The sequence below is a fragment of the Dermacentor andersoni genome, chromosome 11, assembly GCF_023375885.2.
Source record: "Dermacentor andersoni chromosome 11, qqDerAnde1_hic_scaffold, whole genome shotgun sequence".
Taxonomy (NCBI): domain Eukaryota; kingdom Metazoa; phylum Arthropoda; class Arachnida; order Ixodida; family Ixodidae; genus Dermacentor; species Dermacentor andersoni.
This window is the reverse complement of record NC_092824.1, coordinates 51,409,498-51,435,641: the sequence shown is the minus strand read 5'-3', so window position 1 is coordinate 51,435,641 and position 26,144 is coordinate 51,409,498. Positions and strand designations below refer to the sequence as shown.

The following is a 26,144-nucleotide window of genomic DNA, read 5'->3' as shown; positions in this document are numbered from 1 at the left end:
GCGTTTATTTATTGAATAGCAGAGTGAACGTGACAATTTGGCTGGGTTTGCTTTGTACCACCGATGGTGTCGCTACATGAAACCACATATTTTGTTGTGACCTCTCAACTTCAATGAAATAAATTTTTTCTCATTCAACTTTGCTTCTTCCAGTTAATCAATAATGTGGAAAATGTTGCAGCCCCCTTCTGTGTAAGAAAAATCCATCGGTGACTGTCCTTATTTGCATAAAAGGTTGAATTTCAATATAGCGAAATTTCTATATAACGAAACGAATTGCCAATTTTATCGACTTCGTTATATCGAATTTTAACTGTATTTTGGAAGTTGCCTGGTGCAAATGTAAAGGAAATGGTGAAAATAGAATAGAAATCAAGGGATCAAAAGCTTTAAAATGTTCCTTTAGAAAAAATTAAGAGAGATTATTTCTGTTGTTAAATGACATGAGCCTAATACGGGACACATAGACTCCAAGTCGCCATGCTGGCCTGTCCAAAAAACTGCTCACGTGCTGTACTGGGCCTTACCGAGCATTGCGACAATTAGGCCAATTAAATTACGAAATCACCCATTAAACACACGCTGTCCTCGTCCCAGCTACAAACTGACATCGTCCATGTGTACTGTTTAAAACCGTACTGTTCGTCTAGTTCGCTGTCATTCTAAGAAGCGCCGGGATGGCACTCGGGGGTTATGTTATGGTGCATTTGGACAGGACCGTGCGTGAAAGACGAAGAGGAAATGGTAGGAAGACTGTCTCCTGGAGCTGTGACCTTTGTACCAGCTTGCACGATTACTGCTAACTATTCCCCATGTAAATAGTTGTAAATACATTCGTGCATCGGGCTTGCTCTTAGCAACAATATTGTTTCTCAGTTAATGTTATGATGCCACTGCCATTAGTGCAGTGTGCACAGTTGGCCAGAAATGTTTATAGGGCATGAGTCCCATGGCAACTGTGAATTTCTGCTCTGTCATGGCAATGTGCTATTAATTTATTAGATACTTATGTAGCTCATGTAAGACTACTACAGACTGAAATTTTGAATTCAAGACCACACGTGTGGGCTTCGCGAGAATCCAGTTTTATTAACAAATTCCATGTCCCGTAACCTTTTGTGGCCAAATGAACAATAACGATAACAGTGCAGCAAGAAGTGTAGCGTTCTATATATATATATATATATATATATATATATATATATATATATATATATATATAATACCGGACACACAGAGCGCAGACTAAGAGTGTTTTCTTCTGCACTGTACATTTATGTTCATGCATACATGTCTGTATTGCGCAAAACAGCATGTAGACCTTAAACAATATATAACCAACTGACCCCATCTGTAGCTTTACTATGCATAAGGAAGAATTAAAATTTGGTCTATTTGTAATAGATTTATTGGGGTGTCTTAGGGCGGAAAGCATAACACAGTAAGAAAACAACGGAAAACGACACTGCTCGCAACTCGAAGATCTCATTAAAGCCACACAAATAAATAGATTCAAACAAGCCTCACCCGAGTCACGCATGCACAAGAAAGAAAAACCCAGCGACAGAATGAAAGTGCAGACAGCAACGCTAATCACGTGCCTTCCCAGCGGTCTACCTCCCTAGCGGACAGTGCAGTTCTTCAAGATTCCTGAATGCTTCTTGAATGCTTCCATAACTTCTCGCATAACATTGCTACTGTGCTGGAACAAGGTACCTGCATTGTTAAACAATGACAAACACAGCTCTGTGAACCTTACCCTATAGTGGATGAGAATTATAACAGTGTAGAATTTTACCGTGTCTGCAGGCTATCGCCAGCACCCTCACCTTGATCGTGCCTGGTTTGGTTCTCATCGACCATGGTCATTTCCAGTATCCTTTTGTGTTATGTGATCGCTACATGTGTTTTGTATTATGGTGTTGGAATGTGCTGTTGCAAGTAAAACAACTGAAGAACCAGCACTGATCTGCTTACTTGGGTGAACCGGTGTTCTGAAAACTTCAGCACTCTTCAGGTGTGGCAGCAGCAACCATCTAACCAAAACAATGCAGCTATCGTGCTATCTTTCTTTTTATAAGGCCCATCATTGCATCGTAATATATCTGCGCAGTTTTAAGAACATCAATGCACTGTTATATTTCTATGGCTGGCTACAACACTTGAGAGGCACAAACACCCTTATATCTAGCAAAGGGTTCGTTGAAAATTTGTTGGGTCAGGTAACAAGGCAAATTAAGAAGTTGTGGTCACCGACCAAGCCAAAGTGAAACAGCAGACACATTTTATAACCCAAAAGGGCTACAAAATTTGGGATTTAAGAGTGAAACGCAATAGCATTCAAAGATCCCTGACTGCTTCTCACATTCCCTGGCAACTGCAACTTATGTAACTGTAATGTTTTCCTGGAATCACTGGCGGCAAACACTATGCTTCCTGGTTCCTTTATTTTTTTTTTGATGGCGTTGCAAGGTACCGAACGGGCTGCACTGCTTCTGCCAAGACAGACAGGCAGCTGGAAAAAAGGTTTATGTTTCAGTTTTCTCGTAACAGAACTATGTTTTCTCGTATATTCAAATTACAAACGGATGCTATCATGTCTGAAGGTTGTGTGTAAGTCGTACTTTAGGAGTTTTTCTGACGCATTTTATTTTGAGAAATTCAATTAATTCAGTAACACCTATGGGCCACACGAAGGGCCTACGTGGTTTAAGACGATTTGTGAGGCCACGGGTGCTAGCGCCAACACCGACGCCAGATTTTATTGTACTTGTTTTATTGTTCCTGTTAACCACGTAATGGCTAAACACCATTCCACATCAGAGAAAAACAAGAGAACCTTGTTCACCTTTATTTATGGCCATAGAGCATACATTTGTATTTTTAAAAAAAGGCAATGAAGTGTTTTTCAGCAAGGAATTATTTACTGTAGTAGTCAGTAATTTAATAATCGGTTTGCTGAACTACCCGAAACTGGGGGGTAGGGGGAGGGATCTCATTCGAGGGTATCAAAAATGTTGCTACAGACCTTGCACTCAGTTTATCGCGCTTAAATCTGAATTAGGTACACAACTCGTCGTTTCAAAAGTGATGCATTGGACTTTGTGAAGTAGAGTGAAATTGAGGGATCATTCATTCGTCCATTCTGCCGAGCACTGTGTTCTAGAATAGTCTGATAATTTAGAAATATCGCTGCCCTTAACAAGAGTGCAACACCAGGTACAACTGTGTGAGCCTGGGCCTCGCTTTGGCTGCCGTAGCTTTCGTAGAGCGTGAGAGCCCTCTGCTTAGTGCCGTGGCCTTTTCGCTGGCACTCAACTACAAGCAGATGGCGCTGTACTATGCGATTCCTTTCTTCTGCTACTTGCTGGGATGCTGCTTCCAGCAACGAGGCCTTGGATACAAGTGAGTGATGGTGGTGGCATTGCTGATGTCCGTCGCTGAAAGATGGGTTAGAGCTTGTCAGGTGGATCAGAGTTGACAGCTGAATCAGAGAAACCAATCATCTTGGTAATGAAAATGAGGCAGAAAATGTTTCATTGTCCTTTGTTGATGCACTGGAGGCTTTTGCATGTTGCATGTTGTTGCTATGTTGGCTGCAATGTCAGCATTGTTGTAACAGTGTAATGAATGTAACGAAGTAAGCATGGCTCCCCCTTCAACATTATAACGAGGTTTTACTCTATACGTTTTGACTGCATGATTCCGGTATTTGGAAAATGGTACCAACCTTACAATTCACAAACTTGGGCACATGTTTCATGATACACCTTGTGTCACCTTCTTTCGCATAGAAGTGTTTCTTCAACTTTGCATGAATGCCCATGAGCTTATTGGGTGAGGAAAAATACACGGCCACTCTGCAACGCTTTGGTACATTATACAGGCTGTGTGCCAACTTGGGTGCATATGGAGTGGCAGTGCATCTGTTTGACTTGCCTGCCTGTTCGCTTTTCCTGGGCCTGTTTTTATTTCGTCCTCAATGAGCTGTGCATTTTTTGGAAGCCTGAGAAATCGCAAGTGCAGGAAGAGCAGCATGCTTCAGTCTTTGAACTTGCTCATTGAAGCTCAGGAACCACATAAAGCTGCATTTTTTATTATGAGTGCTGCACAAATCACAAGACGAAGGCGAAAAACGGAGGGCCCATGATGCCACTTCCACCTATGGGCGTCAGGGTCAACATTGTAGAAGATTTGTGGCAGAGGTGCAGACGGCACAACTGTAAAGGTCACACGGTCTTCGTGGGTTTCAAGTGCAATTTGCACCTGTGCCTCAACAAACACGACTACTAGAACTTCAATTTCCACCAGCAGCTCAGCCAGCGAGACCCAACTAACAAGTTTACCGAGAACTCCTTAACTCGGAGTCAAAGTTTCCTAAATTGTTGGTTTTGGTTGGAGGAGAAAATTCCAAATGTCCAGTGTTTCGAATTTGCAACACGGCAGTTTTGAGAAATGCAGCAGTGCAACGAAAATTTCCTATCTAGTTTGTGAAGATGGGGACAAACGGATGAGAACCCGTACAAGTTTAAAAGCTTTTGTGACTCTGAAATACATTGGTCATTAACGAGTTAAGCTGAAGCTCCTTTATGAATTCTTGGGACAAGCGTGGAACACTGTTTGGCCATCGCTTTGTTCATTCCGTTGCACGATATCACGAAGACTGCGCTGTATATTTTTGTTACTCTTTTGTTTCCAAGGAAGGTGTGATTCTTTTGGACTACTCCCGGACAAGCAAACATTATTAAACTACTAAATTGAACCGTACAAATTGGAGGTGAGGACAGACAAGACAAAGGGCTACCTTTTGTCTTCTGTTACCTGTCCTCATCTTCTCTTCGTGCTATTTATTTCAGTTGGATTAGTCTATTTTTGAAGTGTCTATTAGCACATATAAGCCTTGTTAAAGGTGCCCTTGTGCATTGACAAAGAAGGAAAGAAAGAAAACAAAGCACGAAATATGAACAAGCAGCAGCACAGGATAGCAATAAAAAAATTGGTTATGAACAAGAAGAAAAATCAGTCAAAAAGACACATGGGGTTTATAAATGTCAAGATCATCACGCAAGGCATTTTGTTGGGTTAAAACACGCATTATAGCGAGACATAGAAGTTGATTTAACATAGAAAACATTGGGATTATGCAAGTTTGTGCATGGCACAGAGATAACTATGGCAGATAGTGAACACGAACAAAAGACGCAATTATGGACTAACTTATACAAAAATAAGTAATCACAATATTTTCACCTCATTTCTAGGGGCCTAATGTTAAACATGCGTGATACGCGCTCATAGTCATAGCAAACACGTCTTTTCAGAAATCGTTCATACAAGATTTGGGAGCACCAAGATGCAAATAAATCATTATTGATTTCCAACATGCCCATTCTTATATGCTCTGAAGTTTAATAAACTAGCAGCGTTGATGTAGTAACACAACATCTTTTTCTCAGGCTGAGGCTGTTCCTTGGCCTTGCCCTAGCAGTCAGTGCCACCTTTGGCGTCTGCTGGGCACCTTACTTGGGCAGCCCTGACCGAGCCTTGCAAGTTGTAAGGCGCCTGTTTCCACTAGACCGGGGTCTGTTTGAGGTAAGCATAATGGTGAGCAATACTAGAACTACATACATTGCAACATATGTCATACGAATATTGCCCTAATCGCCTTCAGTCATGGGTTATGATGGACTGTCAAACATATCAAAGTCGCACAATCTTTGCCGCTGCAGTGCAGACTCCATGAAAAGGTCCCGGTGGGAGAATAATTTGTGCATTTTTATTGGGCCCTTGTATTCACGCAGTAATTTAAAAAAAAAAACTTGATTTATCATAACGTCAGTTTGTTTACAGTTTTCTCAGTGGCTATGGCATTCTGCTACGTTGCGCGACTTTGTGGGTTTGCTGCCCGACCACTGTGTCGGCACTCACTCCAGTGGGGGCCATACGCAAAAGCACTTGTGTACTTCATGTAGGGAAACATTAAAGAACTGCAGGTCACCAAAACAACTCCAGAACATGTGCCACTGTAACAACTCTCATAGCCCATGCATTGCTTCAAGATGTTAAACTTCCTAATTTAATTTTTGAAAGTCATTTGTGTTCTGTTTGTGAAAGGGACTGTATCACTGCCTCAAGGCAAGGGCATAAGTTACTTATTGAAATGCTACTTGAATGTTGTGAGTCAATGCAAACACTTTCTCAAAAGCATTAGCAGCATTACCAAAAGCATTACCTGTGCTTTAGTATACCTATGGGGCAAGAGCACAAAGAGGTATTGCTCTCACACCCTGATGGAAAAGTGCATAAACAGAAGGAGCTGCCAAAACAGTTGATTTAACTTTCGCTTTGTTCTTGCCGATGAAAAGCCTTTGGTGAATACCAGTGAGACTGCAAAAACGATATGGCAGTAGTAGCACAGTAGCTGTGAAAAATGATAAATATGCCGATCTGTGCCCTTGCCCTGCGGCAGGTTACACTAGCTTATGCAGAATCTTGGCTGTCCCTCTAGAAACCCAGAATGAGTTTGCTTTTTAACTGGGATTTAAAATAAATAAATGCCTCTCCCACCCATATGATCTTGGCCTTGCAATCCAATTTACTTGGTCGTTTTTGTTATTCAGCAAAAATCAGTTTGCAACTAGAAGTTTTACAGAATCACCTAGGTGGGATGTTGACAGTTTAACTCACTGGCAATCATGCCACAAACAAGGGCTATCATTTCATTTTCTTTGCTTTCTAAAGAAAAAAAAGCTACTGCAAAAAAAAAAATTATGTAATGTAAAGTTACTGCAACAGCATAACATGTTAGTTACAAGTTCTAAAGTTAATTATTACAGTTGCAAGATACAGAGTTGAAAGTGAAATAAGCATTGCTTTATTCTTCCTGGTAGCTGAGAAAGCCAGCCATAGTTAGCTATAAGTAGGCGTGTGTGAACATTTGAAACTCGATACAAACGTTTGCAATTCAATGTTTTCAGATATTGCTTTCACTGTCTACATGGACAAAGACAGATGCTAGTGGTTTCTGTTATGAATGACTCGGCTGCAGTGGAGCTGCAGTTGTTGAGCAAAATCGCAGAGTAGCTAATTTCGACTGAATAATACCCAGTCATTCAATAAGGATATCACATCACGAGGCAATTTACGAATTTTGACCAATTTCGGCAAAGCAATTTATTCTTGTACAGTATCAACATGTTTGCATTCCTTTTAAACAATGTGCGTCGCAATAGTGTTATGTTAGTCTCTGATCCATCTGGGAACGTGCTGTTCCTGTGTTCCATTACTGTCATTGCGATGGTGCACTGGATACCATCACCTTGCAGTCGCTTCTCATCCACAAGCTCCTCGGTAGACCGGACACTAGTTCTTAACAGCATTACATGTATCAAACAATGTAAATCAGCCTTTCCTTTTATACTCTCTGTGGTGGCTTAGTGGCTATGGCGTTGCCCTTCTAAGCACGAGGTCGAGGGATTGAATCCCGGCCACTACGGCTGCATTTCAATAGGGGCGAAATGCTGAAACACCATTCATTGGGTGCACGTTAAAGATACCAAATGGTCGAAATTAATCAGGTGTCCCTCACGGTGGCGTGCCTCATAATAAGATTGTGGTTTTAAGACGTAAAACTGCAGAATTAAATTTTTTTAGCCTTTTCTTTTTTTTTTGTGAAATGCACTTCACACAATTTCTATACTTCAGGCTGTTTGTAAAGGAAAAATAAAATATTCGGTGTTCAACTGGACATTCAAAGGTTCTTTTTATCAAAAAAGGCAAAACCTCGTCCATACGTTTTGTAAAAAAAAAAAAACACGAAAAAAACTTACTAATCGGGAAGACGTACGATCCGAAGTAAAAAAAAAATTTGAAAGCCCCAACTACATATTGTTGATATCTGCATAATGCGAGATGTCTCGCGGATCGTTGTAGCCGGCCGGAGACGCGTTGTTGTTTTCATATTGCCATCTCAAGTCTGAAACAAAATCGAGCTGTTGGGCAGCGCCGGATGCCGCCGAAGAGAAACCCGTTTGGATTATTGCCTACTAAAAGTGTGCAGTACACTACCAATGTCACTACGCACCATGCGCCGTAATACAGATAGTTGAAGATGCCTATCGCAATAGGTTTGGCGGCGATAGCTGTGAATGCGGCGTGCGACGACCCAGCCAGAGATTTGCTAGCACCAAAATAAGAAACTGTGCACACCGTCATTTTCACATGAGATGGGTGGCAATACACTGTTCTCGATCGCGTGCGCCTCGTGCCTTTTCTTGTTCACATGTGATCTAGCGGCACGGAACGGCATCGCGTATCGCCTATTAACCTATTAAAAGTGTGCGCTACGCTTCCAACGGTACCATGCGCTGTGAAACAGATAGTCGAAAACGCTTATCGCGGTAGGATTGGCAGCGATTGCTGGGAATCCGTGTGCGATGACCCCGGAGAGGATTTGCTGGTACCGAAATGAGAAACTAAGTGTGGCCGGTGCTTTTATGGGAGACGGGCGGGCGAGTATTGCGGTGAAACTGCCGCGATGGGCAGCTGTATACTGTTCTCGATCGCGCACGCCTCACGGATTTTCTTGTTTACATGGGATATAGTGGCCAGAAAACATATCATATAATAGCAGTTTGGCAACATAGTGAACGTTGGTGCCGAAAAATCATGTGTTCGGGAACGCATGAACCGATAAAAAGTGAGCGCAGCTCTATTGGGTCATTTTTTGTGGGCTCGATTGCAAACACTGGCGCTGGGAAAACGTACGTAATAGGAACGTATCAATGCTGTTCTACTGTACGTATTTGTATTCAATTTGATTAAGGACTTGAACACACTTAAAGGCTATTTTAGTTAGTTACTTGCAAAGAGTATGAAAAATATTCATACATCTCACTGCAGCTACCATTCCTTGTTTGCAGGACAAGGTTGCCAACATCTGGTGCACTCTGTCCATCGTCATCAAGCTTAAAAACCTTTACTCACCAACTGTACTCGCATTGGTCAGGTAAGGCTGCTTCCAGGCTGTCCTACATATTGCAGCCTTTGTTCTCACTTTGTAGTGAGCACAGAAAAAAAAAAGGCAGAAACCATTGGACGATGATGGCTAAAGGTGCCCGGAAACACTTTTCTGACTAATCATAGAATGACATCACTATTAAATTCCATCGCTTCACGATCTCCTGCTGCAAAAATTTTCCAGATGTATCCTTCTAGCACAATACAGAGTTATCGGACCGACAAGCAGATTACTCTCCCCTTTCATTTCCACAAGCACTCTGGAAGCTACACGATGGAGGTGGCAAGTGGGCCCAGAGAGCAATGCCCCGCTGGCCCCACTTAAAGGTTGAAAGTCTAAACAGTGAGACGGCTTATGGCGGCACCCCATAGCAGTCACAGTATCTACACTATGCTTTTCATCTTGGAGGCCATGCGCAGCCGACACAGCAATGGGCAACTGTCGTGTGTAGACCGGAAGCGTAAAGATGAAAGGATTTTTCCGTCATTTTTGGGATCACAGCCAAATATATATTTTAATTTATTGAATTTAAATAAGCTATAATTGTATTACTGAGAATGTTCTCGCGATTACGTAATCAGCCAATAGCTGTTGTAGGCGCAGCTGCTTGTGATGACGCTGCATGACGACATTGCGGAAGCAAGAGCAAGCAATTTTTCACTGCTTTTGACACGAGATTGTAAATTCTCTACTTGATGCTGTGCAATAATATTTGGCTCACATGTTCACAGCAGCCTCATTAACAGTTCAGCAACATTTTCCTAACCATGTTCAAAAGGTGTTTCAGGACCCCTCTTAAGTGAAGCAATAGCTCTCTGGTAAACCTGCTCTGGGGACACTTGCTGACATAGTAAACACAATAACATAAACACAGGCAGTGCAGGTGGTGGTTTACGTGTCTGTGCTCGATACGTGTTCACTATATCCGGGATGCACTGGTACTGAAATGTATAAATAGTAAGTAAAATGGAAATGAAGGTGGACAAAAAGACAATTTGTCACAGGTGGGAGCCAGGTAAACATTTCTTTACGCATGTAGTGATTTACCGTTTAGCCACTGCAGCAGCTGTCCTCCCATACACTCTCTTGGATGTTTACGCATATGTACCAGAGTGTCTGTGGCTGTCACTAACAACCCTCAGTCCCGCTCATTCTTCTCACTCTTGAGTGTATTGTGAGAGTTTGCATTTTTCAAAGCGATTGCTCATCCCTCTAGTGGCCTTGTGACGCTTGGCACAGCAAGCATCTCGGCAGTTGACGTGCTGCTGCGACCGATGCCGGAACGTTTTCGATTCAGCCTGGTAAGCTTGCATTGCAAACCAAGGAATGTTTGTTGTGAGTGGTTACAGTACGATAATGGGTCGGGGTGTTGTCTGTTAAAGGAGTATTGATGCAAATTTCACAAGTTGTAGAGAAGCAACCACATGCTTAATGGCACTCAGCAAGTGTTTCATGAAAGTTGGGAAACGTCTTATAAGACATTTTAATTCGACGCTAAAGTTGGTCTCGAAATGCCGGATTTAGTGTCATGGACATTATCATATCATGACACAGCAAAATTTGCTGACATCATGTAGCAGTAAGGCTAGGCATATGATGACATTGATCATAAAATGGCAAATAAGCATGCTGCATGCATTTCTTCCCAACTGGTGATAGCATGTAGTGGCCACAGTGATCGCACAAAGTAGGCCACTGTATAGCAACGTTCTGATGCACTCACCCCCTTGGTACCAAACCAAAGCTGGTTCGTAGAAACGACAATTATTACATTAAATAGTTTAGGGAGCTGTGACGATTGCCAGTATGCCTTCCTGGGCACAGAAAGCTCGGAATGTCGCTTAAAGAAAAAAAAATTATGAAAATTTCATGTCAGTGCTGGTAATGTTGTACTGGTGTATATACATTTCAGTTTTGTTGTAGCCCTTGCTAGGACGGTGAAGTACTCTGCTGATGCGACCTGTACGTCTTTTCTGCGATTTTGTTCTCTCTGCCTTTGTAGATAGAACTGAACTTGTTTAGGCCCACCACAGCAGCTCTGTGGCTATGGCATAGTGCAAGGTCGAGGGTTCGATTCCTGGCTGCTGTGGCTGCATTTTGATGAGGGTGGAATGCGAAAACGCTCTTGTAGTTAGATTACGTTAAGAACGCCTGGTGGTCAAAATTAACCCAGAGCTCCCCTACAATATCTCTCATAGCCTATGAGTTGCTTTGAGATGTTGAAGCTCGTAATTAATGAGTTAATTTAATTCTTCCTGCACTGTATAGAGTTGCCTTGCATGAACACAGTGGGAGTGAGTGACATATTTGCGCCTCTGTGATGCAACCACGTATTTCGCGTGATGGAAAACGTTGGAAGGAAAAAAAAAACTGTGTTGTAACTAGGACTATAATGAAGCATGAAGTGTCATGATGCTTGTTTATTTAGGGTGAATTATTTGGCGTGGTGCTTATTTATTAGGGTGAATCTTGTAAGTTTAGCTCGAGCCAGATGGCATCAAATTACGTTGTATAAAAATCAAATGTGAAATGGGATTTTACTTTACTTTTTCTTTGTAATGCTTGTGTTCATATTTGTCTGTTGTAGGCTCTGGGCCAAGTTATTAGAGAAATTTATCTTGTCCAGTATTCGGGTAAATGCAGGTGGACTGGGCATTGGGGCGGAGGCGTAAACGTGAGCGGCCTGCATGGTGCTGCCACCTGGTGGAACAGGGCTCAAACAGACAAAAGTAGATAATATTGCAGTAACCAAGTGTATTCCACTTCGCTGCTGGTCTAAATTTTCGGCAGAACACAATTACGGCAGTGGCAAGAATTTGGTTAATGCATTTAGTTACTGCAATATTAGCTATTTTCATCTGTTTGAGCCCTGTGCCACCAGGTGGCTGCACCACGCAGGCCACTCACATTTACACCTCCACCCCTCTGCTCCAATGCCTGGTCCACCAGCGTTTACCCGAATACCGGACAAGCCAAAATCCTCTATCATGGAGGGGCTTTAGGAATTGAAGCTAGCATGGATTTTTCGAGATTGAAAAGGATAGGGCATAATATGGCTTAGGAAGCAAAAACATTTCAGAGGGGCAGTGTTATGGGGACTCTAACTTGCTTATTCTTCTCTGTAGACACTTCTACAGTGGTATTAGTCTTAGTGTGTGTAGCAATACATTGCAAGCTTCTGTTTCAGAAAGTTCAATGGTCATGTGAGAATATATGTTTCCTTACCATGACTTTATATGTAAAGCATAGCGTATACACCAAATTGCATGCAAGATGCATTCATAAATTATTGTACCACAAATGTGTTAGGTTGACCAAGTGGTATTTCGAATTTTTTTAAATGCATGATAAAGAAAAACAACACAGGCTTAATCATGACAACATAAAGCCAACAGACATTTACGTTGTCGTGATTAACAAAATCGGGCCCCTCAGTTCCGCTTCTGCTCTCGTTAACACAGACTTAAGGCGCATACAGTTCGCTACGAGGTACTCTGCAAAATTATGGAGCATGAAACATGGCATGAAATGTAAAAACACAATGCGGTCTTCATGCATAGGGCATTCTTGCTAGCATATTGTGAGCACACGTTCGCCGACTGAAATATGCAATTGACTTGATTGGTTTCGTATTGCTAAAGATTTCCACCCCTGGTAATTTGATTGTTGTATGTTAACACAGTCAAGATTGACAGGCCTATAAGCGTGCGGTGCTCTGTGCATGCACCTGTTTATTTCACTTAAACCGAAACTATAGAATACCTTAACCACATGCTGTGCAAAACTGAAGCATCTGGCTTCTGTCATTTAATGCTTGGTTCAACATTCTGTGGGCACATAAAATGGGTCTGTCAGCATACACCTTTTCTATGTTTACACCAATTTGTTTGTTGATGATTTAGATGCGCCCGCATTTATTTGGCAACCTTTCGTTTTTACTGTCACTGCCTACAGATCAACTGTTCCCTCGCCTTTTTTCTCTGCTCCTACCAAGTTCACGAAAAGACCATACTGTTCCCAGCACTGTGAGTATTGTGTGTTTTTACTGCATTTTTCCAAAATTATTTTGTTCTTCTATGTGTTTCACTATTGCTTCATATCTTTACGCCATTTTTCAGAGCATTCTACCTCATCTTACACAAACATCCTGGCCTGGTGGTGTGGTTTTCAACAGTAGCAACATTTAGGTATGCAGAAAGTGGGGGGGGGAACATGCTGTGCCTTATGTAGTGTCGTTGAGCGGAGATATGGGCGGGAAGAAACAGAGTAGACAGGAGAGATGCTCACTATAAGTGAGCGTCTGTCCTATCCACTTCGTTTCTTCCCGCCCGTATTTCCACTCAACGACACTACATGATGCACCAACTGACCCAACAGTCTAAGATGCTGCGCTTTCCTTCTACACTCAAATTATTAGAGAGCGAGCATGCCCATATACACACTATACCGCTTACAGAATACTGGAAATATAGTTGTGAACAGCAGTTCTGATGCTGGCAGTTTATGACTTGAACAAGAGCACACAGAACTATTATTGCTGGTAGCAAGTGGTAGTGTATTTACTTGTGAAACCAACAAGGGCAGAAGAATGCTAATTTGGGCTGGTCGGTTACATGTTAAAGCTAAATGGAGAAATAGCACATGTGACAAGACAAATGGAATGAATGGCCGCAGCGCTTCGTCTGTTACTTCTGTTCGTTCTGTCCTATGCGCTGTTGCTCCGTTTAGCTTTAGCACATATGGCGAAACAAAATAGTAGTACTGTCACTCATTTTCATATGCCTGAAAACAACTGCCATGGTAGCTCAGTGGCTATCGCATCATGCTGCTGAACACACGAGGTCATATAAATTCAACAAGTGAAGCAAACAAAAATATGCAATTGAAACTGGCACACAATGAGCGCAGACTTTCTAGCGCTTCCTTGAATTTTAGCAGCCTGCCAATACTGCATCTTTAATGTGTAGTTGTAAAGCCCTAACACATTTTCATGGTTAAATAGACTGTTTCTACATAATAATAAAGAAAACAAGAAAGAATTTTACACTGTTGTAATAAAGAATTAGCCATCATAATGTACAGAACACTGCTAGCCAGACATGGCATCTTCAAGGTGTTGTGGCTGTTCACAAAATGTACGAATCCGAAGGAGACACTTCCCGGTATTTCCATGTAAAATCTAGGTGCCCTGAACAAGCTGAACATAGGGCCGTTTCTTAATCTTGCCTCCGAGCATGTAAGTGAGGCTTGTAGGGGAAGTCTGCTGATTGGTGGAGCAGTCACAAGGTTTCACTCTCCCTGTTTTTGGCAAAAAACAAGCATGCTAGTGGTCACATATGCTGGGCACACCTTTTCATTCTTCATCTTTTGGTTTTAGTTACACTGGTGCTGTGACAGTTGTTCTCAGTCACTGCACCGTACTGTGCATGGCGATGTGTGCATCCTTTGTGCTAATTCTGTAACTGCTAGTGCCATAGCTGAAGTTCTGAAGTTATGTGGTGCTGATGTTACAAAAGGTTTGAAGAATCTAAGAATGCAAGAATGGGGCTGCTGTATTATGTCCATTGGCTTTCGTAACCGCAATTTGAAGGACTTCAGAGGTGTAAGTTCGACCCGAGAGTTCGATTACCCTGAATGGAAGGGGGGACACAATGCTGTCGGTGAAGTCGTTTCGCATTCTGTGTGATGTCACTTGAAAACATCAAACCTTTTGTGGAGTGCATACTGTGAGATCTAAATTCTGCGAAATCTCAGTTAACTATGAAAGCTCCACAAGCATTTGTTTATACATTGTGAAATTTTAACCTGTTGTGTCCTTGTTGCCTTTGGGTAGTATAGTGTACCTGCATACTCAAAACACAAGGCATCTGTAGTTTTGTTTACGAGTCGTATAGCAGTTGTTCACAAATACTGTGGAAAAAAAATTTATGACCCCAGCAATGATGGAGACCATGTGTACAATGCAGCTTCATGGTGAAGGTGTTTGTGTTCCCATTTCACACATATGCTCCTGAGATGAATGCCTTAAGCTTTATATATGTCTTTTATAACTTGTTAACAAAAAAGAACCAGTCTAATAAACAACAGCAAGTGTATTTTGCGGTCAGTTGCTGTAGTTTGTGGTATCTGCATCAAGCCCACTTAATCACAAGTTAACATAACCGAGCTTAAAATGAAACAAGTTTTTTTTTTAATTTTGTGCCATACAAAAGAGGAGCAACATTATATGAATAGGCGACAAGTGCTTGTACTATCTTACATATGATTTCCTTCGTTCCTCGCATGGTGCAAAACCAAAACAAAGCAGGATGAGAAATGCAAACTTGAGACCATACATATAAGCAGTGCAAAAGTAATGAGCGCATTACATTTAGGTACGCTACAAACATGCTATATTGTTCATCATTCAGATAGGTCATGTTTATGCAGTTATCCGAAAAGTTGTGTATATCATGGCAGCAAATTATTAATCAGGTTAGAACACTGCCGCTTGTCGTAGCCTGCTTCAACGCATTATAACATACTCAGCTTGCTCAACTTACTCTTATACTGCAGAAAAGAAATAAATCTTGCACCTGCCATTGGTCTAACAACTCTAGGATACTGTGCCAAGAGCCATTCACACAATAAATGCCGAGTATGTGATGAAACTTGCGTACGCAACCATCCTAATAACTTGCACTATGTCAGCGTGGTGCACCTGATTTCTATGGTGCTTTTGCACACTGCAACTAAGACGAGCAAACTGAGAAAGGCGAGTGATGTGGGAAAGTGCGGGTGAGGAGGAATGACATTATCTTTAGTTTACTCAGGGGGCTTACAATAGGCAGCACTGCAGCACAATAGTTAACATCAGCGCTCGCCCTTGTCGTGCTGTCTTCGTCCACGTCTTTCTTTTTTGCACTACTGCCTTTTCAAATATGTACCAACACGCCCAATTCACCACATCAACTTGTTTCCTTTCGGTTTCCTTGATTTTTCTTTTTCCATTAGCATGTTCCCACTTCTCCATAAGGATGGCTTGGCGACTCCATACATCGCCCTGGTCGTGCTGAACCTAGTGTTTGTCTACCAGGCCTACTTGAAAGATGCGAGCAGGAGCACACGCGTTACACTGCTGGTAAGCGTTCTTGGCAAGTTGCCAGCAAAGTGCTTTTCACAAAACTTTTCATTCAACATGTGTAGGATTTGCCATTGCAAAAGAAATCCTGTTATTGGGATTGAAGATCAGTTTTGCCTTCACAAGCGTGCTTGTGGAATGCAGAAGTTCTAGAATTTTCCGACCTCTTTATGACTGAAATTCTTTTGTTCAAAGAAAAATATGTGAATTGCACTTGCGTTCGTGCAGCAGGAACACAAATAGGTTTGTTTTTTCTTTAGACCATCCTCTGCCCGAGTGTGAAATTTCTTGTTTTGTTCCGAGACTATAACCCAGGAGAACGTGTAACTAGGCTAATTTAGTAATTCAGCTTGGTTAAATCTTACAGTCGCGCACAAATCTGCCTAAGGACACTTGTGCGTGTGTGGGAGGGACTTTAGCATTTATTGATTTGTCATGCACAGCTAATGCTCCACCTAAGCTGCAAAAGGTGTCTTTTTTTTTTATGGTCTCAAAGTATTTATTTTCACTTGCAATATCCAACAGCTCATACTGTGCGTCAGCTTCTACTGTACTACAACAGTTAATGTTGGAAAGGTGAAGCTCCTAATTTGCATAGCCGAGTGAATGCTACCAATGCAGCAGTTTTTCATAGCCCTCAGTAGCTGCTCCTGCGGAGCCTTATTTTCCAAATGAGAATTGTGGAAATGCTCTTGAGTAGTTGCTATAACGAAGCATGCGATGTGAAAGTCCAGATTTTTCTCATTTAATAATTTGTACCATTCTCTGGGTGCACATTAGAGAACCTGATGTTTTTTAAATCCCACTACGGCATCTCCACAGCCTCTGCTTTGTGATGTTAAACCCAATAATTAAATGTATTTCAATTAAGCATCCCAGCCCGATTCATAACCTGCAGTCGGTGTGTGGTGAAATTGCAGCAAATAGTTGGAAAGGTTTGCATAATCGTAGTAAAAATTTGTGTAGTGTTTTAGTGTCAATGGCTAGTAATAGACACCTCAGCAGGAATAGAAGAGTTGGCTTACGGTGGGCATGACATGAAATGTCGCACGACTATGAGAAGAAAGGCAGTCGAGGCTGCCACGTGGATAGTATTGCCAGAGCATCGCGCCAGCCTGTGCCGGAGGCAACGACTAGACAACAAAACACAAAAGTATGATCCGACACATTTGGAGTGAGCCAACAATGTCTTGGTGGTCCAGGCTGCATATCTTTTGCATGAAACGCAGGCTCGGTCACTTCAAAGTACTGTGAATATTAAATATTTCAAACATACAATCAAATACTATGCTATTCGATATTCGCTACAGCTCCAGTTTCAGTATTCGAAGTGTTCGAAATAAACGAATATACATATTTTTCTGCTATAAGCTTCAACCCCGAATACAACACTCCAGGGGGGAAAAAAAAAGGAAATCTGCGCATATAATACGCAAATTAATGCTGAAAACAGTTATGTTCTTTATTTTTGGTTTTGATCTTCATGCTTACAACCCCCCTTTTGAAATTTCTTGTTGTTGTCCCCCTCTATGTAATGCCCTATTCTGGGCCCTTGGGGTAAATAAATGAAATGAGAAATGAAAATGAAACTTACTGCATACAGCACCCAAATCTTTGTAGAAAGCCTCCATTCGCGGATGCTCGAGTCGTCGATATATCTTCCGCCAGCTGCTCTCTCCCTACATCTTCAGCAACGCTGATGATAGAGAACTTTGCTAAAGGTGTTTTAATGCTAATAATGAAAGTTTGGGCCCATAGAAGCACATGCGATGCTAGCAGGGACCTTCGGTCTGTATTGAAGTAACCAAAAATGTAGATGTCTTAGGGGATGGCCAAATTTGCTATAAGCACCGACATAAATTTGTCAGTCAAGATCAATTAGAATACCCATTGATATTATGCAATGATTTCTGTGGCTTTTAGGTTGCTCTTCCCTCATTCAGAAAGAATTGCACATCCAGTAATCCAGTCAAGAAACGTGTGAAGGCAAAAATACATCTCAACCACAACCACATTTCGAGGCGGGTGTCATTTGAACGCCAACAATCTTATGCCCTTGCCCCAGCCCATGAAAGAAATAAAAGAGAAAAAAAGAACTACAAATTCCAGCAGAATTTTATGAGTAACTCCGCGAAACCAAGGCGAAATTCACATGTGTTACACAGAACTGTTCACTGTCTTGTACAACTAGAGCATGACCAGGGCAAAAACAGTAGTACTGAAGTCATAAACGAACATGTCCAGTACATCTTCGCTCACTGCATTCTTCTGTCTTCGGTTTTCCAGTTCGTGCTGTCACTTGCGGGCTGTGTTGCACTCAACCTCCTGCACCTGACAATGCCGCCACCAGCGCGCTACCCAGATCTGCATCAGCTTCTGAACGCAGCTTACAGCTGTGGCCACTTCCTTCTGTTTCTGATCTACACGCACTACCTGCAGTTCCAGCTGCCGGCATCGCGATTCACCAAAATCAAGAAGAAGTGAGGTGCAACACTTCTGGTGCACCGCCCATGTCACGATAGGGCCAGTGGAACGAGAGAGTGCTTACTGCACACTTCTTTGACCAAAATAGTCGCAGCGTTGAAGGAAAACTCCTTCATCCTTTATGGCGAACATTCTGTAGTGCCAGCAGCCGTATGTACGCTGTGCAACGGCTGGAACGAGATGCGAATTCAAGGACTTGAGGCTCTCCACACAATGCGTGTCGCACTGCTTGCATTTGGAGGAGAGTGCTGCTGTTGCTTGAACAGTTGATCCCAACTGCCTCAGTCTCTTAAAATGATGTTGACTGCACACCTAATTGTGCACGGCGTTTAATTCTGGTTTGTCTGTGTGTGGGCCATGTTTGGTGTACCAGGTGTCTTCCAGGGACAGTGCTCCACTAAAAGCAGTTGAGTCAAGAGGGAGGTCAGTAGACTGATCTGGGGCTCCTTTATTTATTCTTTTTTTCCGTGTTTGTGCAGCTATAAGCAACTGCTGCCAAGTGCCATGAGGTTTTGAGTGGGTGTAGCAGGCAGGCGTCTTATCATCTAGACATTTAGAAAAACGAGCAATCACTAGCTCCGGTAACCTATAGCGCAATGAGCCACTAGTCTACCATTGCCAATGCCAAAATATCGTTTAATGTTAAGAAATACACCACGTGCTACCAAAGAGCTTACTTTTTGTGACACAAAAATATTGTGTCATCATAGTGTTTATGGGCATTCTGGGAGGGCATTGTTATTGGTCGTACGACTTGTGTGTTCTGCGTTTCTTGGAATTTTTGTATGCAGTGCCTTAGTAATGTTGCTGATCAGATACTTCAGCATGTTTTACAAGCTTTCAGGTGGCACAGGACTTGACAGGCATTGAGCTTTGCGACCTGGCAAGCACATCGTGTTTGTGGGCAAGATTATGTTTGAGAGGTCATGCACTGGTGCCTTGTGTGTGAATTTGTGCACAGAATGCCCGGCAGGCTGCTTTGCGTTCATACAATGTACCCATTAGCATAAATTCAGATGTGAGCAATTCAGGAACTACTACAGTGCATTGTTTCATTTCCAGGTTCACATGAATTTTTAACAGTGGCTTAATTCAGACCCCAAAAGGCACGCTTGGTACTACACCATGCATAGAAACTGGCTATGGAGCAATTAAATGTCACAAGTCCATGTAATTATGCATAGCAGCTGTTATTAGATATTTCCCATTAGAAATTATGATGGTACCTGTGTGTGCCATAAATACAATATGGTTCCTTTCCAATGTTTTTTTTCTTTTAGCATCTGTTCAGAAACAATTTTTGAGGCCCATACCAAGGTTACATGACTTGGCAACTTTTTTTTTTTTATGTGGCCATTCACATTAAAGTTTATTATGTTCTTGCAGCACATTTTTTGTGCTAAGTATGTGAATTTTTATTGCTGTGTAGTTGTAACTGATGTGAACAGCTTGCCTTTTCTGTGCATGTTGTTTGGACATGTGCAGTGGCAGGGCAACTCTAGCAGCATGTGCTGTAAACATATTTAGTAAGCAATTTCTTCATTTAAAAAAAAAATTTGTCCTCATTTGCAGCCAATTTAACTGTCTTAAGTGCCTGTACTGCTTTAGTCACTAACGCTTGCTAACCATTCCTTGAATGCATAGCAATTCTATGCGAGAGAACGTCAGGGATGCAGATTAACGTAAAATTTTTGATTCACTTCTGATACGGATGTGTAAGAACTATGTGCCTCACTGTTCACATTTCTATAGTTGATAATAGTACTTTGAAATGGTTCATTGTTGGCCCAAGGACTTATTGAAAGCAATTACATAATTAAGAGCAGAATGAAAGGTGAACCTCGTTGATATAATCCTGTTTCATATGATTTCCCGATGCCAACGTTCCCAATCAAGAGTACTAAAAATGACCCAGTATGGTTTCGCTTCTTTTTTACCAGCAAATGTGTTCCTGGAAAACATGAATCTTTCACCACCAATGTTGATTACATTGCCAAACTCCGATTGCATGATATGTTTTCCGACTGCTATATCCCATGTTAACAGGAAAAGGTGCGAGGCACGCATGATGAAGAGCATTAGGCGCCCCACACGGCAGCTTCACCGCAGTACTTGTCTGCCCATGCCTCGTGAGAATGCCGGAACACACTCGGTTCCCTTATCCGGTACCAGCAAATCTCCTTGCAGGTAGTCTTATGTCACATTCACAGCTTTCGCTGCCAACCCTATTGCGATGAGCATCTTCACCTATCTGTTTCACAGCATGTGTGGTGTACTGCAGTTGTAAACATACTGCACGCTTTTATAGATGGTAAACCAAGTGCTCCACCATTCCCTGTTGCAGGCTGTGCTAAGTGAGTGTCATGTATTGCGCCAGCAGCATTGTATTGTGGTGTCACCCACCAGCTTGATGTTGTTTCGGTTTTGGGTTGCTGTTTTAAAACACTACACAATAGAAAAAAACCAAAACAGAAAAAAGTGCTTCTCAGGCCCCACCAGCTTGACCCATGTCGTGTCAACGCCTTGTGCTGAGACAATTCGCGCAATGCATTGCATTACGTAGACTTCAACTACGGGCGAGTTTGCTGAATTTGTTAGCAACTTTGGATTGTACATTTTCCTGGTTAGTATGTCTTCTCTTTGTTGTTGTTCTTTAAAAATGTATGAACGAAGTTCTACTTATGTTAGCATTGCTGATGTAATGTTGATATTACAGCATGTAGACCCTTTGCAAGGCACGTGTTCCTCTTTTATTCATTTTCCTTCCCTTTATCATTTCCTACGTTTGCAAGATTACTGAAGTGCGATACTTTTTCTTTACTGCGTATATTTAAGTGCATGTCTGCTCTTCATAATAAAGCCCTCTTGGTTGTGTGCCACCATTCGTCCTTTTTCTCATATATCAGCACATACATTTGTTGTTCACAATTTGTTTGCCAGCAGATTCCCCTTCAAGAGCACGAAAATTTCCTGCATTGCCTATAGCATCCCTTATAGTTGGAGCTTTTTCCCTATAGGGATGTAAAAAAAAGTGCAATTCTCTACACATTTTTGATTTCTTTGTTTTGTTTTGCTACTTATCTGCTACTTCTTGTTAAGGGGGGACATGGCTTTGAAAATCAACTTTCTCATTTCGTCATGGATTTTGATGAATTCGCACAAATTTATTTATTTAATTAAAATACCTTACAGGCCCTATGACCTGTAAGGGGGATTGTGAAGGGGGATTACAAAATCAAGGCAAAAAAAAAAAAGGAGTAAGCAGCCTTCTGAAGTCTATATAATACAAAAGATATGCCTCAATGCAGGGCTCATCAACATTAGTACCAAGATTAAAACATGAAAAAGAAAAACCATGTTTAGAATGCTTCCCTGATGCTTCCATAAAAGTTTCAGAGTGATACCTTGAGAACATTTTATTAAATTTGATTCAGCAGAATGTTTCAACCTCGAACTTTCTGGAGAGCCTGGGGAACTTAAAAAAAACGTGATAGAAGGCTTGTTAAGTACTGATTGCATAGCTAAAGGTTAAAACACGTTGGCGGGCTAGTTGGTTAGAATCCATGGTAGAGTGTATAAGCGCGACTGGACGAGGACGAAGAAAGAAACAGGTACACAGACACAGCGCTTCGACACAGGTCTGTGTACCTGTTTCTTTCTTCGTCCTCGTCCAGTCGCGCTTATACACTCTACCATGGATAGCTAAAGGCACGCTGAAGGTCGTGACATTCTTGCTTTTTTTTTTTTCAACACAAATTTTTTGGAGTGTCATTTTTTATGTTACCTTCGTATCAAGTACACTTTTGGGGTGAATGAATAGCCACATCATAAATTTATAAAACGTCAAGGCCTAAAAGCAAGAATGTCACGACCTGCACTATAGCCCAAGGAACAAGACAAAAAAAAAAAAGAACAGTCAGAATAGGCCAAGCGGTAACAAAGAAATCAGCTCCACAAACTGAGCAGAAAGGCAAAAACACAATTCTGAGAAAAAGGCCTTCAAAGTGTTGCCTTGCCACCACTCTTCTAAAATGCACCAGGATTGTATTCCTTGGTGTCCTTAGCACAGCGGGGCTTCTTGGGCATGTGGCCTTTCATCTGATGTTTTTTCGATGCCTTTTTTTTTTCGTAGGGCATCCTTTTCTGCAGCTCTTTGAAGGGAATGCTTTCCTGGCTTCAAGCCAAGTGAGGCACAAAACTCTGTATGCACGAAGCATTCCGACATTGTACTTGCAGACTGCCTCATTGACAGCTGTCTCCGCTGCGATCAATGAAGCGTTTTGCTCTTTTGGCAGAATTGATCAAATGACAGAGTGGAGACTCTCGACTGCATTCTGAGTCTTCTTGCCTTGGCAACGGCTGAGTAGCTGAGGATCCGAGAGGCATTGATACACAGGCAGCAACGCAGCTGAAACATGTGCTGCCAATTTGTACTTGTGTTCTGGCGGAGCTTTACCTTCAGCTTCTGCAGCCCGGTGTCTGCACCAGCTCAGGGGTCCTGGAGGGCAGAGCTCATGATGAGGGTCTTTATCTGTTGAAGTGATTTGATAGAACGTTGCCATTATGGCCCTTTGCATATCATCTACTTCACTATTGTTACGTATGGCCATGCCATAATAATTGGCGAGCTTTTTGATTAGGTCTTGGGTCAGGCCACCCTTCCCTCCAATTGGTTTACTTCTGCTTTTTGAGACAAGTGTTCGCAGGGCTGTACCCATCCTCTTTTTCACATGATTGATACAGTCCTCTTTGTTGAATGTAATGAAGCCATAAGCCTTGTCTTCACAAAGGGCCTGGAAAGTACGGCTATCCCCATCACAAACAATAGATGTGTAGCGGAGGTCATTCCTTTCCAGTGACCTTTCGAACAAGATCAACGCTGCCTCGACCTCCATTCGGCTTGAGTTTGCATCGGTGTTCTTTTGGCACACGCGATTCTCTCTCCATTCACTGTAGCCTTCATCGTTTTCTTTCGGCCCAAGCATGCATCCATGGCATCTGTTCGAGAGCACAACGCAGCCAAGCACCAGACCAGTGTAAAATTCAATTATTGTGCCCACACCAATACGGGATGCATGACCATGTGTCATCCATGTCCCGTCGTAGACTACCGTCACATTTTTTGTGACTGCCAGGTCCATTTCGCTGTAAACTTTCTGCACGGCTGCCACAGCATCAGAAAAGAGACTTGCCGCAGCCATCTCACCAGCAGGCCTGGATTTTGATTTCAGATGTCTTTGGAATGTCTTGTGGTGCAAGCCTCTGTGTGAAGCGTTCATTACTGACCAAAAGTCAGTCAGTGCAGTTGCCCCTCTGCCGGTGGTTTTAATTGCTTGCATTGCACGCATATTCACGTCAAAAGCCTCACCACCCTCTACTCGCGGCAATGACCATTCACTTGCAACAATGCCGCAGGCATTGCAGGTCAGTAGCATTCGTGCAGCCAATCCATGCCTTGTTCCCAAATGAACAGTCAGTCCCGGCTGAGAGCATTCTTGGCACAAGGCATTCTTGTACAAAGCATTCAATGCTGTGACCTGCACAACCGAAAACTCATCCGCCAGCTCCACATCGGCACAACTTGCTCTCTCACCTGTGAGCTTCATTTTTCTCTCGGTCGCCGAAACAGAACTGAGTGATGCTTGTACTGTCTCGGCTCTCCCACGAGAAGCTTCTATCGATATGTAGTGCGGTTCCAAGTGAGTCTGAATTGTACTGCCGAATCTCGACTGCGTTTCATCCACGCGCGAGATGCTTGGTCGCGGGTCCGAGTCGTCGTCGGCGCGCGAGGTGCTTGGTCGCGGGTCCGAGTCGTCGTCGGCGCGCGAGGTGCTTGGTCGCGGGTCCGAGTCGTCGTCGGCGCGCGAGGTGCTTGGTCGCGGGTCCGAGTCGTCGTCGGCGCGCGAGGTGCTTGGTCGCGGGTCCGAGTCGTCGTCGGCGCGCGAGGTGCTTGGTTGCGGGTCCGAGGCATCAATACATTGAGGGAACTGCTGCTGTGTGTCCACGATGTCAGCGCCGCACTGAACATCAGCAGAATCAGCACTGGAAGCTGTTGACGACGCTTTATATCCTCATGCAAGCGCTCTTGCACGCGACAGCGCCAAGTGACGCGATGGAGGTGGCTGTCGCGTTCACTCGTCCCGTACAAGTCGTACTCCATGCGCGCGATGACTTCGAGCGACGTCTCCCCAGTGTCGCCGGTATGAGGGCGCAAAACTTCTCGTCGCCATGGCTGATACAACGATTTCTTTTAAGCACTTCTAAGTGGTTTTCAGGGAAGATATTTTAGAATCGGGTAGAGAAAGGGTTATAAAAACTGAAAATGTGATTTCAGTCATTTTTCGCGATGCGAAAGCCGCATCCCCCCTTTTAACATAGCCACAACAGTGGCTATGGCATACTGTTCTTGAGTACGAGGTCGCAGGCTCAATACCGAACTTTGGCAGCAGCATTCTAATTAGAGCAGGACACAGAAATGCCTCTGCACAAAGCTTTGGCTGCAGATCAAAGAAACTTGGGTGGTTGAATAATCTACTAAATTACACTATGGCATCTCTTGTAGCATCTGTGTAGTTTTGAGGTGTTCGATTCAGTCAATCCCATTGGCATTTGCCTATGCAGGCCATAGTGTGCACGTTTGACTTTGAGAGCTCCAATAACTCAATGTAACAACAAAACGTGCAAAACACAAACTTGATCGTTAATTATAATGGTACGTTAGTTTTACTCTGCTAATTTCGTACATCTTGAATCTGCAAGATTGAAGCTAATGCGATAAGACGATAAGTGGTCAGCAAAGTAGTGCACATGTATATTGATGCTTGGAAGTTAAAATGATATAGGTTTACTACTAGTTTTAGCGGACAGTTCTTTCCAAAGAAATGCTTTGAAATCTCGTTTATATTAAAGGAAATTGCCTCGGGAAGTTTTCACAACAAAATCTTTTGGATGCATATAGTGTGAGCATAGTTTTCAGCTACCAAATGCTGCCTCTGCCAGGCATTTACAGCCTTGACTTTTTATTGGCCCTGCTGTAGATTCCTTCATCCATGATCACGCTGCACTTTGGTATTGGTATTGGCACAGCCTCCAGGATCAGCACATCAGAGAGCCCGATCTTCAGGCCATAGCATTGGCACTCTGATGTCACTCACCACAAGGTGGCACCCCTGTCGGCAAATGGCACCACCAAAAGCACTGCCAAGACTGCTAAAGAAATCTGACCAATAGCTGTTATGCTTAGTGGGGTATCGCAGTGGGTGTGGAAAGTTTAAAGATTACATTATGTTGAAAGCACTGGTAGTCCTTTTCATCTTTTGAGTACAGCTGCAAGCCCCTTGGCTGTATGTATTCAAGCAATATTTGGCTTAGCTATTTATGAAATTACCTGGTGCCCAGTAGCTATGGCGCTCCACTGCCGAGCACAAGGTTGAGTTTGTTGCCTTGCTGTGGCTCTGCATTTTGACGGGGGCAAAACGCAAAATTGCTTGCGCACTTACAGTTAGGTGCACATCTCATATT

The 26,144-nt window shown here is 42.7% G+C and overlaps 1 protein-coding gene and 1 pseudogene across 1 annotated transcript in view; one reads left to right on the top strand and one right to left on the bottom strand.

Moving 5' to 3' along the window:
- The window catches only part of gny (ALG6 alpha-1,3-glucosyltransferase garnysstan), a 28,003-nt gene extending 6,501 nt beyond the window's left edge, over positions 1 to 21,502 (top strand). The window contains exons 7-15 of the mRNA XM_050167637.3: positions 1,810 to 1,874; positions 3,220 to 3,405; positions 5,457 to 5,592; positions 8,922 to 9,007; positions 10,236 to 10,320; positions 12,974 to 13,044; positions 13,138 to 13,206; positions 16,013 to 16,139; positions 18,426 to 21,502. Of these exons, the coding sequence (XP_050023594.2) occupies positions 1,810 to 1,874; positions 3,220 to 3,405; positions 5,457 to 5,592; positions 8,922 to 9,007; positions 10,236 to 10,320; positions 12,974 to 13,044; positions 13,138 to 13,206; positions 16,013 to 16,139; positions 18,426 to 18,623 (1,023 nt within the window). The 3' untranslated portion in view covers positions 18,624 to 21,502. The remainder of the gene's footprint in view (positions 1 to 1,809; positions 1,875 to 3,219; positions 3,406 to 5,456; positions 5,593 to 8,921; positions 9,008 to 10,235; positions 10,321 to 12,973; positions 13,045 to 13,137; positions 13,207 to 16,012; positions 16,140 to 18,425) is intronic.
- Positions 21,503 to 22,324: 822 nt separating this feature from the next.
- Positions 22,325 to 26,083, bottom strand: LOC140213986 (uncharacterized; annotated as a pseudogene).
- Positions 26,084 to 26,144: the final 61 nt, after the last annotated feature.